Genomic DNA, 18,412 nt, shown 5'->3' on the forward strand with positions numbered 1-18,412 from the left:
ACTACTTTTCGCTGAACAAATTGGTAGTAAAAATACGTCTTGTTAACTGTGTTATTATGTGATTATTCGTAGAATTTGAAATTCTGGTTTTGGAATTCTTTCGGAAATGCTAATCAGCATTTCAGAATCAGTTGAATCTTATTGTCTCCAACTCTTCTTTGTTTTTATTGATTTCACATTGCGCCTTTAAACTATTTTCACAGACTACATTATCACCCGGGTGCCTGTTATCAATTTTAGTTGCTTTAGAATAAGGGTGGGCGACGTTTTTCCCTCCGTGAGCTACTTACAACACGTAGACTGCGGATCACATACCATGCACAGAACTAACATGTATCACTCTCGTTTCAAGTGCTACAAAAACAAAATGTTAATTCAAATGGTAATGTGTTTTGTGGTAAATCAGATTAATAAAAAATATTCCACCAAGTGCAGTAGATGGAGAAGATGTTGAAGCATAAGGAAACAATTTTTTTTTATTTGGTGTATGTTTTTATTTGTAATAAGAAAAGCTATTTTTGTTTCTTATGTTCGCGATCAGTTGACATTACGGCTGCGAACAATTGGTTTTCAGTTCCTGCTTTCGAAGACCAAACTTTATGAAGTATATCTACAAATATTTATAGTGATTACGTACATTTATCATTGCATCATTCTTCATATGATAATTATCATATCAAGAATGACGATTATAATCGTATCTGAAGTTTCCTATCGATGTATTGCATTCCATTTTATCAGTTTATAACGTCAGTCGGCAGTTATGATTTCATACGATGACGATTTAATTTAATATAGAGTATTTCTCCATCTCCAGATTTACTTATTTTATTATTGGTTTTCCTAGAAAGCATTAATAGATGAAGCAAGAATGGCATGAAATCAAAACCATTCTTTCTACTGCACTGATATCAGCAATATGATACTATTATTATTAAATCGAGCCAGGGAGAAATGTAAACACAGTAATGGAGCGTAATGCTCACAAGGTATATTTTATATGAATTTATATGAACAAAAAAGTTGAAAACGTATAGGGGATCAGTATTAATACTGTGGGTGATTTAAGGCTTAGACGATCTGGAAACTGTTCTCTAGAGAACAAGCTTGGAACTTGTAAGCTATTTCTGGCCTCCAATAAGTAGATTGGCAGTAGTAGTAGCCTCACACTAGCAGATGAGAATCATCTATATAATCTCAGCGTTTGCGTAAGAAATGCATGGCATATAACGGAGAAACTTTTTTTATTTAAGAGATTAATAGTAGTAGTTCAAAGTCCCCATTTCGCAAAATTTTGAAAAATTTAAGCAAATATTACAATTCAAATTTAGTTGATTACGAACGATTTCATAACTTTGCACCTTTCATATTTCAGAGCTTTTATAGGAAGGATTTTCTATAATGTTTGAATGGTCTTTGCTAGTGAAAACTTCATGCTTTGCAAGATCAGAAGCTCGGGTTAGAGAAAAACAGTGTATAATACATACATTCTGACTGTAGGATGTTTCTGGTACTCTGGTCTGGCAGAATAAGAAAAAATATTAGAACAGGGAATGTGGTGTACTTTCGAGGAGAGTAGTGTGTGCAATGAAAGCAATCTTATCTTTAGCTGATGGAAGGATAATTTTCACACATTTCGCATAACTTTCTGCTCTACGGAAATCACCCACTTTCTAGGATTTCTCTAAAATAATACGAAATCCAAGGTAAAACGAAGTATGATAAGTACCACAAAATAAGAAAGTGTAATACTGGCATATCGGTTTCTCTATATGCTTATCAGTCGCAGTAAATTAGATTGAAAGGGTGTGAAATGCGAAGGAGAAAAAGGATTTTTTCATTCTTCTTGCTGGTAATTAAAACTTCCTTTTTGAAGTAGATTTGGATTCAACTGATCGTAAGGGATTTGTTAGACAGTATACGAAATAGCACTGCAAGAACTTTCTTACAAAGTCCTTACAGAAATAGAAACTTAAATTTAGACTTGGCTATTCTAAGTGGTAGAAATTTTTTGACTTCGAAATAGCAAGCTCGAATTTATGCTTGACTTTGAATGTCTAGAAATGATACTTATATCAGGCTGTTTACAATTCCAAAACTCAAAAAATAAATAAAAGAAAAGCTCTCGTTATGTTTTTTTCCTAGTTATAATTGGCATGCATTTGAAATTTGCCACCTTCTTAAATATTCCTTATACGCACTTACATGCTTTTCTAAAAAAATGTAAAAAAAATGAAAGTTGCAAATTCGAAGTATACTAAATGCATTTGTAAAGGCTGCTAATCCAAAATTACTAATTATAATCCTGCTACTCTTGACAAGGAAGGTGTATTATTTTTCAAAAAGCAGATTTATCTCAAGCAAGATAACTATTTTATATGTATCATCAACGAAAACTGATGATACATATAAAATAGTTATCTTGCTTGAGAGATTGTATTAGGGATGCAGAGGTGGCCTAAGATTAGACTAGCTGTGCATCAATGCCTACAATGCGCTTAACAATGCTTCTTTCACAGAAGCATTGATCGTTCATCGTGCAGAGTGAGCACGTGAAAACTGGTTAGTTGTTCACTATTTTAGAAGTCTCTGATAGGAATTCTATTTTACGTATTATCACGTCTATAGTGCGTCGCCATCAAACACTTTAACGTCGTTTCGTTACGTTTATTATTTGAAAACGGATGCGAGTTGTAAGGTTGTATGTGTATGACTCTGGGTACGAACGATGACTACTCGTTTTTCCCCGATGACTCGTTGTCCAATTGACGGTGAGACTGTAGTGCGTATGTTTCTTTTTCTCGTTGCTAATTTAAGAACACGTAGTAACAAACGATTCTTCTGAAATAGAAAATGCTTACACAGGACTGAGCACTAGTCTGCGTGTTTTATATCCTCGTGATTTAAAACCTCAGAAGCTGTCGCTTGCTCATTAGCAGCTACTGACTTTTGAACATTCCACAAGATTTAGTTGAGGAGGAGGAGGTGGAAAGTTGCAATATTTTATGGATATGTCAGCTGCCGCCTATCCAACTACGTCACTTCCGCTAACCACCCTATAGCTAATACCTACGACCAATTCTAATGCTGCGTAGATCTACCCTGAAGAATTTAAGATTCTTTAGGCATCTAAAAGTTAAAATTACAGTTATAAGCATAACAATCTTCCGAATTGGGAAATTTGTAGTCAGAAATGGAGAAAAATTAGAATCACAAAATATCCATTAATTTTCACCATTAAGTTAAAATTCGTTTTCTGTGTGGATTCTACTGAAATGAATCACCACACAAATCCACAGAACATTTGTTTTCTAATAAATATCTTTATCATTTTTTCTCTACTGCTCCTGCCCGTTTTTTTTTTTTTTTTCAAAATTTTCAGATATTCTGGTTGCTCATGAGATATGGGGAATGAGGTATTCTTGTACATTTAAAAGTGATGATGTCACAAGCGAAACAGAAGTTGCCGTTTTCAGAATTTCAGGCTGGCAGGTTCATCTGTGATTTGAACAGCTGAAATTGCACATGTTAATCGAGGACCAGTCTCTAAGGTTATGTCAGCATGGCAGTCGATAGGACAAACATCATCAGCAAAATGCAAAACAGTGGACGAAAGCGTTTACGAAAGAGAGGGACGTTCGAGCATTAGTGCGCTGCACCACGAAAAATAGACCGGCTACTGCTGAGCAGTGGGGTGAAAAATCCAACACCGCTGGTAAGAAACCCATTTCAACAAAAACTTTGCGCCAGAAATTATACGGAGTTGGTTATCACGATCGGGTTACCTTACACAAGCCTTTGATCACTCCCGTCAACGCACGGCGTCGCGTCAAAGATCACAGGCAGTGGACTACACAACAGTCGAGGGATGTGAAATGGTCCGATGAATCCACATTCATACTTTTTATTGCAAATGGACGAATACGTATCAGCCAAGGAAGCCTACCAGCGAGGGTGCTTGTTTTTACGTGTGGAAAAGTTTGGGTGTGTTTCTATAATGATCTGGGGCACATTCTCTCGGCATAGTTTGGGTTCACTTGTTATATATTGGAAGGCAAAGTGGATGCTCCTCTTTCAATCATAGGTGATCATCTTTAAATAGGATAATACTCCCATTCATCGAGCAAATGTGGTCACCAATGGTTTGCGGAACATAATGGTGAGGTGTCCTATCTGCCGTGGCCATCCCAGTCGCCTGACTTAAATCGTATGGAACATTTTGGAGCGAGCTCTCAGGTTACTTTTCCCACCTCCAAAGAACAAATGCAAATTGATCCAGTTTGTCAGACGAACGGTGTAAAATTCCTCCGGTTGAGTTCCAAGCACTGACAGAGTCTCTCCCTCGAAGAATACAGGCTGTACTAGACGCTTATGGCGAACCAATGCCATATTAATCGAAACTTGTCACAATTTCCATTTTTTGTCCATTACCGTACGTGCCAGTGGTTTAATATATATGATTCTTTAAAATATAGTTATGTGGTGGACTCTTTTTGTAATGACCCATTCTCGAAAGGTTGTCTGCCTACCTTGTTAGTACCGTGTGTTGGTTAAGGATTTTTTCTTTTTATTTTTACCATTTATTACCTAGTCTAGAAACCCTACTCTAGAGACCAAACAGAACTTTTTCAAGCCACTTTAGAACTCTAATAAGCTGGACGGCGGTCTTACGTGTATCGGCGATAAAATTCATTTACCACTTACGTACATACATACAGTACAACAAGCACGTGGATTTGAGAGCAGATATGCTAACCACTCGACCAACTATGCTGCTGGCAATTCTTTAAACGTCACGCAAATATAGACATTATTTTATTTCTTAAAATTATGTTATTTAATTCCTTGTTCATTAGATTATGTTTTCGTTTTTAAGTAGAGAATTTTTACTGTGACTCTTGAAGAATATTTGGATTTGCTCAGAGTCCTCCTTCAAATATAATCAGAACAGGAATAACGGCCTAGATGGATAATTTCTACTTTGCTTGTGGGTTCCAATCTCACTGCAGCATAGATGTGACTTGAGTTGCGGATGATTTTGATTTCAAGATGCGAGACGAGATTACTATGCTTATTGAAGACCTACGATACATTAAAAAAGGAATTTCCTCTAGTGCAGGGTTCGTGTTAATATCTAAATCCTGGCTCGCCCACAGCACTAATATACTGTAGATTTCCACTTTCGGAAGTGTCCTGTAGGTTAAGATCTTTAACAACTGCCACTCCTCTATCTCCCTTCTTCCAAAACAGTAAGAATTGCACATTTATTTAATTTGATAGCGAGATGTAATTATCCAATTTTTTTTTTATTATTTAATTTACATTTCGTTTTCATTTAAATTAAAAAAACAACAACTGTAACGAACGGTATGCTGTATTTTGTTCTGATTAAAATTGGACTATTTTTATCTTCTTGAAATTATATTTTAGCATTTCATCTGTTTTTATTTGAGAGAACATGACAGGTTCAGACAATTTAAGAGAATCCTACAGCAATATTGATTTAAGAAGCTTTTTGAACATACTACTTGATTTCGCAACCTCCTCATTGATTGCCTTGATGGACCTGTGTTTCACTCAGGATTTCTTCATGAGTGAAGGTCACAAAGATGCCTCCAACGATCTTGAGCCTTTCTCTTCCATGTTATACCCATAGATTTCACTAGTGGATCTATCTTCCCATCATGTAGGTGGTCTTCCTGCTTTTCTCTTTATTCTTGGTTGCCGGTTGAGTATTCTATATGTCCATCTGTTATCCCTGAGTCTGGCTATGTAACTTGCCCATCTCATCTTGCTTTCATATACTGCAGTTACCACATCTTTTATGCCTGATCTTTTTCTTATTTCCGTGTTCCTAACATGTTCCATTTTGCTTATGTTACTAATACTGCGCTCTATTGCACGCTGAGTTATTCTGAGAGTTTCTTCTTTTTTTCTTGTCGTGTTCCATGTTTCTGATCCATATGTGAGTGATGGAAGTATGTCACTATTAAATAGTTTTGTCTTCGCAGAGATGTCAAGATTTAGATCAGTAAGTGTTCCTTTTAGTCTGTTGAATGATAGCTATGCAGCTTTCTTTCTTTTTGCTAGTTCTTCAGATAAATTATTATTTAGTTTTATTGTTTGTCCTTAGTAATTGTAGGTGTCAACTTGTTCTATAGGGATGTTATCAATACATAGGTGACTGTTACTTGTGTAACTGTTTTTGATCCATTTTGTTTTTTCTAGATTCATTTCTAAGTCTATCTTACTGCTGTTTGTCTATATTTTTTCACCCATTTCTTCTAGGTTTTTTGAGTTGTGGGATATCAGTACCAGATCATCGGCAAACATAAGGATTTGTAGTTATTCACCATCTATGCTTATTCCTCCGTTTAGGTCTATTTTTTTCAGAATGTATTCTAAAGTGATGGTAAATAGATTCGGGGAGATCACACCGCCTTGACGGACCCCTCTCTTTATATCTATATTTATAGGATGATCACATAGTGTTATTTGTGTGGTCTGATTTTTGTTAATTTCTTTTATCATGTGGATGTAAGTAGGATCCACATTTATTTCCAGTAAGGCACTGATGACTGCATTGTGTTCGATGGTATCAAATGCTTTTTTAAAATCAATAAAGAGGAAACATAGAGGGATTCGGTATTCTCTGCATTTTTCTGTTAGTTGTGAAATGACGATATGATCTATTGTGGAGAAGCCTCTTCTGAATCCTGTCTGCTGTCTACTGGAGTTGTCTTCGAGAGTGTTTTGGATTCTGTTCAGTATTACTCCGTTCATGATTTTATATATGTGAGAGAGCAGACAGATTGGACGATAGTTTTTTATGTCTTCCTTGTTCCCTTTTTTGAATAGAAGAAGTATGGATTTTTGAGGTCTTCCATTCCTCTGGAATCTTTCTTTCTTTGAAGTACCACGTGAATCTGGCAGCCAACGCTTTGAAAATAATTGGTCCACCTTGTTGGATTTCTTCAGCCTTAATATGATCAAGTCCTGAGGCTTTTACCTTTACTAATTTTCTTAAGGGCATGTTCTTTTTCTTCTGGAAGTACATCTGATATATTGCTTGGTTTTGGAATAATAGGTTCTGAAACTTGGCACTTAGCTACATAGAGATCACTATAAAAATTCTGCTATTCTTTTTCTATTAGTATGTTTTTCTCCATTTTAATCCTGTAAAGCAGATGGAATTGAATGTTTATAATTTACGTCTTTCTATATTTTTTTTTCAGGCTGGTTTTTGCCTGCACTGCTTCATTGATAACGAGTCAAAAAATGAGGTTATCGTCATCCTAAAAATAACAGCTCTTCCTTCGCAGCGCAGTGCAGTTGTTAGAGATAAAATTTTTCTCCGAATGATAATTAATGTAAATTTCACTGCACTCTGATGCCTAGTCGCATTTTTCATTTTGAGTGTTTTCATATCTATTTTCGTTTGTGTTATTTTGCTTTAATTTCGCAGATCCATAAAATTCTAGCTCGATAAGAAGCTGATTCGTTCGATATCTTAATTTATCTGAGTTGATTAATATAAGGACAGCTGTGAAGAAAGACGTGTGCAAGAAATCCACTAAGGACAAATTAAAGAGATTAAATTGTAAAATGGAAATAAACATTTCTTGTTCATTTTTGGAAAATGCATGAAGTACACGAGAATCAGATTTAGTCAAAGTGACATTGGTACACTAAATAATAATAATAATTATTATTATTAAGAGAGAACTTCCAGGGAGTCAGAGACTCATCGAGGGAGGCCACATACACACTAAAAAAAGACAATCCATTCCAGTCACGCACCACCATATGAAAGAAAAATCTAGCCCTCACTCCCTTCTTAGCGGCATTCATTCTCAGCTTCCAAGTATGCTTTCTTGTCATTTCATGGCCCCTGAACTTCAACTTGCTATCTACTAACATTCCAAGATCCGTAGCCTCATCAGTTTCTTCTAGCCTAATCCCACCAATATAATAAGACCTTGGATATTTACTCATGCCAAAGTGCATGCTTTTATGACATGAAATAACTTAATTTCGAGGATAGGACCTTTCGACCTCCGAATGAAACTGGTTGACTCTCCTTCAAATGAAAAGCCCTGATAAAGGTTTTTCGTGTCCTAGATGGGATTCGAATCCAGGTCTTTGCAACCGAAGGACATTGTTGATACTGAATTGCAGAAGGTCTGTTATGCATATCACTTTCCCTTTCGCTTTGAATGTGTTAAACTCAGTGTCCTATTACGGCCAAATAATATGATTTCACATAAACCTAATTTAACGCTTCATTTGCATATCCTGCTTAGTTTTTTTCTGATCAACATGTAATTTCAGGCCGGGTGTTTATTGTACGAAAAATGGAGTACGGAAGTTTTCCTCCACTTCATACGGAAGTGGAAGAGTTTTCTTCCACTTCCGTATGAGATCGACTAACTTACTTTCTTTGAAAAAATACCATATAAATATCTTTTAAACAGAAGGTGAAATTAGCATGCATCGCTTTTACCTACAGATGTGAAAATCAAATCATCAAAAGCACACATCTACTTGCTGTCTTATTTCGATCCCAAGAAGTGATGAAATTAAAGTAAAAAGTAAAAGTTAAATAATAGCCGATTATTAGGTTGTAGTGAGGTAGCCGGTCTCATACGGGATTTTTTCACCAGACAACTCGGGTTTTTCGTTCCCAGAACAGGCAAACCGGCCCCGTGAACACATAAAAACAAGCGTGTTTAGACATAGAACACACATGGAGGCATAGAGCTAACCATCTTATCCTCGTGGCGGTTCCTGTTTCAAATCTGTACTTTCAAATACCTGTATCCATTACCAACCCATTGTTCGTAATCAATCTAAACAGCATTCACAAAAAGCTTCTACAGATGTTATGTATTGCCAATTGTGTTGATAATATTATGCAATAAACAACAGATTTGGATACCTTGATACTGATAAGCTTTTATGAACGAAACCTTAAAGAAATTGGAAGTAGAGGAAACGATCAATAAAACAAAGATTAATGTCATCATTTATTCACTATGACGTACATTGTTGGAAATTTGAAAGAGCATTAAAAATTTAAATTATTTATAGTCACTAAATATTTCAAAATAACAGATCGCACTTTAAACTTTTGTCAACACACAATATTATAATAATCAAGCAAAAGACTAATTATTTAAGCAACATTTTTAACAGATATAATACATAGTCTCATAATCACGCCATCCGGATATTTCTTTGAATAGATCCGTGGTTACACTGGATGTACAATCAAGATTTTGCCTCGGTAACACAGCTGATAAATACCACTGCCAATATGGCTACCGTTAACAACTACCGCGTAAGACATGTCTGTTTGTAAAAGATTGCTATGTAGACATCCTCGTATGAATTATTGAGTTTATGTGGTTTGCCTTAAATAAAATACGGTTATACAAGCAGCATACCGTAGTATGCAGGTTTGCACTGTATGAAAACTTTAAAGTTCGCTGTATTTCCCAATTTTAATATTCACTAAACCAATTATGCATCCTCTTTCTACACCTTAAGCATCTTTTCTCAACAGTTTAGCTAGTCAGACCGTGTAGACTGCTTCAGATACCCTTTTGATTACATAAAATGTTTACATTCGCCGAGGTTAAAATATTGTTTGAACTTCGTGTATATTAAAAGGACCTAGGAGACATGCTCTTTCTCCCCTCCCTAACCCTCTCTCTTTCTCTCTCTCTCTCTCTCTCTCTCATATGTATTCACTTTTATTCAAGTGAAGGAAATTCAATAAAAGTTTATGCACAAGGGAATTGGAATGAAGGAAGGAACAAATACAAAAATAGTTTCTGAGTAATCCAGACACTTAGTTGTCATCAGTCACTTGCTAATGTGCACAAACACGTGATTACTCTACAAGTGCTTTTGGGAGTCTGGTGTCGCGAACAACGTTGTTGGATGACGCCAATAGATAAAGATAACAAATCTTGCAGACTGACGTTGTTGCCATTGTGGATCTTGGCAGGTCTGGACTCGTAACCTGCTTCTACCTTACCGACTCTTTCATGTTTCTAACGATTGCCAAATCGATAATTTCTTTTTCTATTCAACGATGCCAGACTGCTAACTTTACACTCTTTATGGAGAAAAAATCGGTCCATGTTTAGATGTCACCGTAGAAAAATACGCTTTTCATTACTAGTGCGCGTATAGTTAGTCCAAGGACAAACAGTTTCTATTTTTCTCCCATCTCTGCTTACATGAACTTCTTCTTCAAAACTTTTTTCATTTTTCTCTTTTTCTTCTTTCTTTCTTCCTTCCCTTGACATTGATCATTCTCTGTCTCTCACACACACTCACACACTTAATTTTTCTTTCTTTCTTTATACTCTTTAAATTTCATTATTCAAATATGATTTTGTGTCGTGTCATTCAGAACTTCTGTTGTACCCAAGAATTTTATCATGCGTCATGTCAGTGACTCTTAAGCCAAGTACTGTAACGTGACACTGACTATTCTTAATATAAATATCATTAAGGCCTCAAATTTGCCTGTTTTGATTCCATTTCCAGGTTGAATATTATTCAATCTTAAGCATCAACGGTCCAAAAGAATCCTTGTTTTTATTATTTTCTCCTCCTTCTTGCAGATATTTCTACGTGTAGCGACGCTCAGCCGATTTCACGCATATCTGGAACATAACGTTTTCTAAGTTATGATATCTTGAATTTTCTTTTCAGCATAGTTGCACCAATTTGGAGAGGGATTTGGAGCAGGAGTTCTTTTCTCCGCTGACAGGTCGCATTGTTCAACTATTATCGACCATATCTGGAATATAAATGTTTCCCAGAATGTTTGAGGTGAGCAGAGAACAGTTTCTTTAGCATTATCATTTTAATTATTATAATGTAAATACACTTTTGAAATTCCGACAACATATGAATAGAAGCAAAACAATACCATAAAGTTACTGATAAAAACATGCGAAACAAGCAGCCACTTCTAAATTGTAGCTGGCCTTCTACTTTCTAACCCAACACAGGAGAGGCTGAAAAACCTAACAAACGTAACTGCTGTGTATGTGCAAGTGATAAAGAAGAAAGAGTGTAACTGGTGATGTTTTTTGAACAACTGGAGATGTTAATCCTTTTCCTGACTCTTATAATTCGTGTAACTAATACCTGAGGAATTTTTGTTACATCTTTAATTTTTAAATATATTTTCCGAAGTCTTTTTTTATCGAGAATAAGTACAAAGCCATTTATCCCATTGTTCAATGTTTTCCCTTATTGTCCTTGTGTAAGTTATAAAGTTTGACAATCATTGATACTATCTCTATTATTTTTTTCACATCATTTCGTTACTAATAACAGAAGAATCCTCCGACTTGTTTTTATTATTGATGAACCGTAAATCCTCCTTAATACCGGGAAAATGCCGCCTTCTTTAACATTCCTGCAACACTCGTTAACTGAGAACTAGGGAACTAACTATAATCCCTGAAGCCATTCAACCTCATCCTCCATACGGACACGAAGCAGTTAATGTTGATGTATGGCCACAGCAAACGATCGTGATGGGGGTAACAACACCTTAGGGAAATAAAGCAACCAGATGAAGGGATCTGAGTACCTTGCCATGTAGTTAATGACTTGATGTTATCTACGGTCCCGTGGGAGTACCGTTTACTATGTCTGTGTGGATGCATGCGTGCGCCTGCGTGCAACAGCACTCCCTCCACTATTTGCTTGAATTAATTACAATTCTGCGTTTTCCAACGGGTGGGCCTGAAAAGACCTTTGGAAGTCAATCAACTCAAAGAAATGCGATATATAATGGTGGTCTTACTCACATTAGCAGAGTCTATGTTTCAATGTACGAAAATTCTGGAAAATGATTATTATTTGAATTAAAAGTAATAACAGTGACATCCAAAACTGAATCGGAAATAGTCCAGAACTCCTTGTACTCGTAAATTGAAAAAAAAAAAAAAATCTTTAAAATAATTTTAGACTAAAATAAGGAAACTGCTGATAATTAAGTTGTTCTAGAGATTTCACTTTAAGACTACAAAGAACGGAATTTGAATGCATTATAATTATTGAAGAGTGTCATATTGTAATACAGTAGAATAAACTTTAGTAAATAAAACAGAATAAACAATTGATCACTTTCATTTGACGCAGATAAAAAATAGAATGGTAACTAACATTTCACAAGATGCAAGCAATGGAACATTGTTTGCACTACATAATAACTTTTATCAGAATATGGATTAAAAAGACCTCCACAAAATGATAAATGCAATTCCACTCAGCAAGATTTCTTGCCTAAAAACTGCCGTGCAGATATAATTATATTGGTTCGGGTGTCATCCAAAAGAAATGTCCACTTTGACAACGTCCTGTCACGCGTGCGCACAAAGACACATACAGAGTGTGAGGGGATGGGAATACCTTCATCAATCTCCTTATAAAGGCTTGACTTAGCTTCTAGAGATTTCCATCTTTTTAGCTCATTTAAGAACCTTACCAGCCAACATTTCACAAACAACGATACTGTAAGCCCACCGATGGCTTCGTGAGCGGATAATCGGTTACGAACAATTAGAACCTGAAGACTAACCTCCCCCTTTTTTTTCTGTCTTTTCGCTAAGATTTCATATTTCGACTAAATGCTGTCTACTACATGCATTTTTATTCCAACAACATCAAATGGAGTATTATTGGAAAATTCCTTTAACCGTATTAAACTGATGGAACCTTTTCAGATATCGTCCTGTTGAATTTTCGCGAGGACAATATCGGAAAGGTAAAATAAACGAGGCTTACTTCTTCACAGATTTAGGAATCAGAATTCCAAAGATGAATTTCATAAAAAATAAGTACTGATTATGAAAACATAAAATATTCTAGAGAACACTTTCTAAAATCATCTGACAAGAATCGAATATTTTCAAGTATAACAATGTGCAAAATGTGCATTTTGCACATTAAATAAACCAAAAGATCACACTAAGCTGTTGTAATGAAGAAATGACTGAATCGTTTCTTAAATAAAGAGGTTCTGAAATCAGAACCTAACAACTCACAGGTAGCTTCAATAAACGGAATTGTGTACAGGGTTTATATTACAAATTCCAGAGTAGTGCAGCGAGTTTAGTACAGTGCAGGATACGATGATATAATTCATTTAAAACTGGCATAAACACTTCCAGCACAATAAGGGAACAACGCCTACTTCACTGAGATGTGATTCAGTGTATGTCGGTGTACTGCTCATGTTTTTATTTCCTGATCTCTGCTCTTCCCTTCCCTTCCTTTCCAAGATAGAAGAGAGAGAGAGAGAGAGAGAGAGAGAGAGAGAAATTCCACCTCTGAAGAGAATACATAACTGAAAACCATCGCCAAATTATTCTAGGAAAGGTGTGGCCGGGAATTTCTGCAAATTGATACGCTGATCTTCCTATGTCAGAACAAGAAATTCACATAGTTCCCCCCCCCCCCCGCTTAACACGCACGTGTATGGGGTCAGGCTATACAGGTTTCATTACAGGAAGTTCCGTTTTTGTGTACAGTAATGAGAGCGCATAGAATATAAGAGCACGAAGAGACAAAGAGGGGGAAAAGAGCGAGGAATACATACAAGAGTACGGACCTCTCATTTGTTTGACCAGCACTACACTGGACTTCCTATAATAATCTTAATATGTTATTAGGCGCTATTATCTCAGGAATGATATGATATTGAGGAAGAGAGTGGAAATGACTACTTTGTCAGAAAGGTATAATAAATAAGAAAAGATTTTATGATCGAAATGCCGACTCATTATTGTATTAAAACGAATAGTAAAAGGATGAAAACAAAACCGTCTTCATAGGAAAATCTTATTTGGGACCTAAAATAACATTAGTAATATAAGCATTACTAATTTAATAATTATTATTCTGTATCTTAATACAAATTATGGGGACTATAATTGTGTGCCTGTCTAGATTTGTTCGCATTTTATATATGCGTTGATAATGGGTTAACTCTGCGTTTCTTTTCTCAAATTTCATTGGCTCTGCCACCATGTCATCTACACCTAAAATTCATTAAAATACCAACAGAGACACACATTAGCAGTGCTAGGAATTGTTGACTACTGATCGATATCCTTGATTTCACACCAAGACAAAAATAGAATAATCGTAGAATAGATTTAAAATATAGAAATGATGGAAATGTTTTAAAAGTGAAATTAGTTTGTATTGTGTTGTGAGGAAAAATACAGACTTATAAGTGGATTTTTAGCAAGAGAACGAAAAACTCAGTACCAATAAAAAGATCGTAACATCAGTGCCAGTTTGTATGTATTTCCTTCATCATTCATTTTGTATATAAAAATCGAAGCTTCAATTTTTACAAATATGGAGTAAAGGGGATGTAATTCATGCTTCCTTACCCTTTGTATAGTTAGGGGACAACCCACATCCTTTCCTCCTTGAAGACGGAATCCCCAAGCGGTCCCTGGTCCATCTCTACGAAGACTGACGTTGAGGATTCCCTGACTCATGACAGTGTTAAACGCACACAAAGAAATCTAATAAGAATAAGATCCACCACCCAGTTCAGGATTCAGAAACACATCACAGAAATGCCTTCGCCTCGCCGATGAGGCGAAGAGTTGCTGATTCGTTTAAGCCTCTCGGGACTGCTGTCTAACTTCGAAGAAAAGCGGAGGTGGTCGTCGTTTCGGTCCAAGAGTACCGTATTATGACAGCGTTCCTTGCAAGGGCACGGCCATTCGAGCTGGTCCAGACTGCTGCCAACTTCTCTTTCCCCCTCCTCTTACCGTTTTCTGGGATGTGGTAAAAATAGACTTCGTTTGGGTGTTTCGAGGCGTAGAGGAATATGTTCGCGAGCTTTACCGAGGGTGGTAGGTAGCACGCGCAAATAACAAACACTTCCGGGAGAGGCACATGGCCCTTTTTATATTCCTTTGGAGTTATCTGAATTATAATAATCTCTAGATTGGATTTTTGCCCCCAAGCTATATAAAGAAAAATATTTTGTCGAACAGCATACATACGCTTTAATATTCGTAAATCTTTGTTGTCATTTAATGAATTTTACAATTAACTTGAAATAGTAAAATTTGTATTTTTCAGACACGGAGTCTTAAGTAATAATATGCATCTACAGCTATTTGTAAAATATGTTTAGAAATATGTCTATTTGTTGTTTAGAAACGGTATAAATAGAACAAGTAAAGAAAAGTCAAAGACAATAAAAAGAAAACGTTTGTTTCGCAATAGCATTCTTGTAGAGTGACGATATGGCATCAGTTGAAGCGGGACTGGCTTTTGGCTTATGCATTATAGACGGTTGTCATTTGTAACTTATCGTTTGTATCTTGCAAATCGTTTTTCACACTAAAATGGTCTCGTTGAAATCAGAATTGAGAAAATTCGATAAAGTTTAGCATAGATTATAAATACCAAATTTCCTTAGACAACTCCATCCAACCCGAGCAGAGTTTATGTCATTTCGAATTGCTTTGCCTTTTTTTTTCGCTTTTAAAAGCCACAAGTGAAATACTCCGACAGACTTTAGCAAATATCTCAAATACCAAATTTTAATAAAAATTTGCCCAGCCAGAGCAGAATCATTGTACGTGTACGGACTGACCGATATCAAACGAATCTAGCAATTGCTGCAGTCGCACTATTCTAATTCGTTTAAGCCTCTGACAGAGGTAGTAATATTAGAATAATATTATTCCAGTTAGAAAATATGGTATACTCAGATGTATAACTTGTATGTGAATCGTGAATACTACATATTTCCATCATAAAGAACAAAAAATATTCAGGATACAACCTGAAAAAAAAAAGCTATTTTGGTACTGATTCAAATTTGGTTCATAGATCTCAAGAAATAATGCAGAGAATTAGATGTGTGTATTGACTCCCAATCGTTTCTTTTTCTTCTTCTGCTCTTTTTCTGCCCTTTGAATTCCACACCTAATTGACGGACGTAATACACTCCATAAAGTGTTAGCTATTTTGGAGTCATTTTAACCAGTACTTTGGATTCCAGTCGTCTATCACATTTATGATTCTGTTATTTGCCAGTCTTTCAATATGTTTCTTCTGTTTTGTTCTTCGTATCGATTCATTCCCTTATTTATTTTATATTACCTTGCTTTCGGAGTTCCGTATTCTCTTTTGTCATCTAGTTTAGTTTTGCGACGGATTCATTTCATGTTCCGCTAACAAAAACATTACAAACGATATAAATTTATCCGGAATGTTTTTGTAGGATTAGGATATGTTTTCACTCTAGTATACATTAATTCCGACTCGAGGAATCTGAAGTTTTTTTCCAGTTGAATCTAGCGTTAGTCGATGTGTGCAAGCAAACAAGAGCTCAGAGAAATCAGGATTTGTTTTCTGAAAATGAGAAAAAAAAATAGAATCGCTTCTGAAATCAGAAAATTAGAATATATATATATATATATATATATATATGTGTGTGTGTGTGTGTGATGATTTGTTGTATTAACTCGGAATTGGGATATGTTCATACTTTTATATACTGACTGAGATCCGAGAATTAGAACAAACAATATATATATATATATATATATATATATATATATATATATATATATATATATATATATATATATATATATATATATATATATATATATATATATATATATATATATATATATATAGAAAGTTTTTTACCATGGGTATAATATACGTTAAAGCTTATTCCACCTTTACCACGAGTTGCCTAAGACTTTCACTACTTGCAGGCGCAAACTTGACTTTTTTGTCTGTTTGCTTATTTGGGAAATGGATTAAAACCAGGTTTATATTTAAAATAGCTTGGTATCTTTAACACACACACATATATATATATATATATATATACAGGGTGTTCGGGATAAATTTGACATATTTATAATTAATTATATTTTTCCGTAAGTTACATGTATTAACACACACTTCTCTTCATTTAAAAGTTTGGACCCTTCTTCATTCATATACAAGATGTCAGAAAGGATGGATAGCTGGAACCCACCTGAATCATGGAAGAGAATAACTTGTATCATGATGATTCGTGCCCGCCATCAAAATAAGGATATTACGACTGCTGCCCAATGCTCCCTGAATACAGTAAAAACAATCAGGCATGAACTAGAGACTTGCAATGGTGACTACGAGGATGTAGCAAGAAGAAAGATCCCTAGCAGACGATCTGATTGCGTTCGTACAGCAGAATTCCTCGCAAATCTGCAGGAACAGGTGTTGAAGAACCCTGGCATTGGAATTCGGGCTTTGTTCGTGGAGTTGCTAACTGTAGTCAAGCCCTGGATAACAAGGGTAGCCAATGGTAGGCCGTATGTATGGCAGCAGGATTCGGCCCCTTGCCACACCTCTGGGAAAAGTCAAAAATGGTTGTCTGAAAATTTCTACGACTTCACCAGTCCAAATGTTTGGCCTCCAAACTCCCCAGACCTTAACCCCATGGATTATTTTGTATGGGGCGCAGTTGAAAAAGACACCAATCGCACTTCCAGTAATACAAAAGCCCAGTTAATGGATAAAATTAAAACAGTTTTTGCGGCCCTTCCCAGGGAGACAGCATCAGCTTGTTCGAGGTTCCGAAGCAGAATTGAAGCTGTGATCGATGCTAATGGTGGTTATTTTGAGTAAATCTTGTTGATAGTATTGTAATTAACTCTGCCTGTAATGTTTTTTTGTCAATTCATTAAATTTAATAGATACAAAGAAGATTTTCTTTTTCCTTACGAAACTGTCAAATTTATCCCGAACACCCTGTATATATATATATATATATATATATATATATATATATATATATATATATATATATATATATATATATATATATATATATATATATATATATATATATATATATATATATATACGCTTAATGTTTCTTTTCTGTGTCTTCTGTTCCCTTCTCGTTTCTTTTATGTCCTCTTATTAAAGATGTACGTAGTAATTATTAAAGTCTTAGATGCACGATGGCTCCAATGCCACTTCAAGAAACCTCTATTATCGTATCCTTTATAAGTCTGTATAAAATCATGGTTTAAGATTCGATTTGAGCAGCTGTTATAAAAGAGTGTAAACCATAGGTTTCCTGTTATTTTAACTAATCTACAGTTGGAATGAAGACGACCAAGCAATACATGCAGACAAAACCACAAAATCTAACCATTGTATACTGATTTCTAGTGCTTACAGCAATAAATAAATAAATAGTCTAATCGGTAGGCAGCCAATCTTCATCCTTTGACATCACCAACAGTTGACTTTGGGTACCGATGATTGATAGAGTTGCCGGTAACAAGAGTATGACAAACTGCTATCGCCATCTCGTGTTTTTGAATCA

The 18,412-nt window shown here is 35.5% G+C and overlaps 1 protein-coding gene across 2 annotated transcripts in view; it reads right to left on the reverse strand.

Moving 5' to 3' along the window:
- Nucleotides 1-14,788, reverse strand: part of LOC150099533 (LIM domain-binding protein 3-like) — an 89,219-nt gene extending 74,431 nt beyond the window's left edge. The window contains exon 1 of one of the 2 annotated variants that reach the window (XM_090404467.1): nt 14,436-14,788. In XM_090404467.1, the coding sequence (XP_090260593.1) occupies nt 14,436-14,546 (111 nt within the window). In that variant the 5' untranslated portion in view covers nt 14,547-14,788. The remainder of the gene's footprint in view (nt 1-14,435) is intronic. The other variant, XM_090404466.1, reaches the window with a different exon arrangement.
- Between the last annotated feature and the right edge of the window lie 3,624 nt (nt 14,789-18,412).

Source organism: Typopeltis vanoorti, chromosome 14 (genome assembly GCF_054136105.1).
Source record: "Typopeltis vanoorti isolate ZY-2024b chromosome 14, IOZ_Tvanoo_1.0, whole genome shotgun sequence".
In the NCBI taxonomy this organism is placed as follows: domain Eukaryota; kingdom Metazoa; phylum Arthropoda; class Arachnida; order Uropygi; family Thelyphonidae; genus Typopeltis; species Typopeltis vanoorti.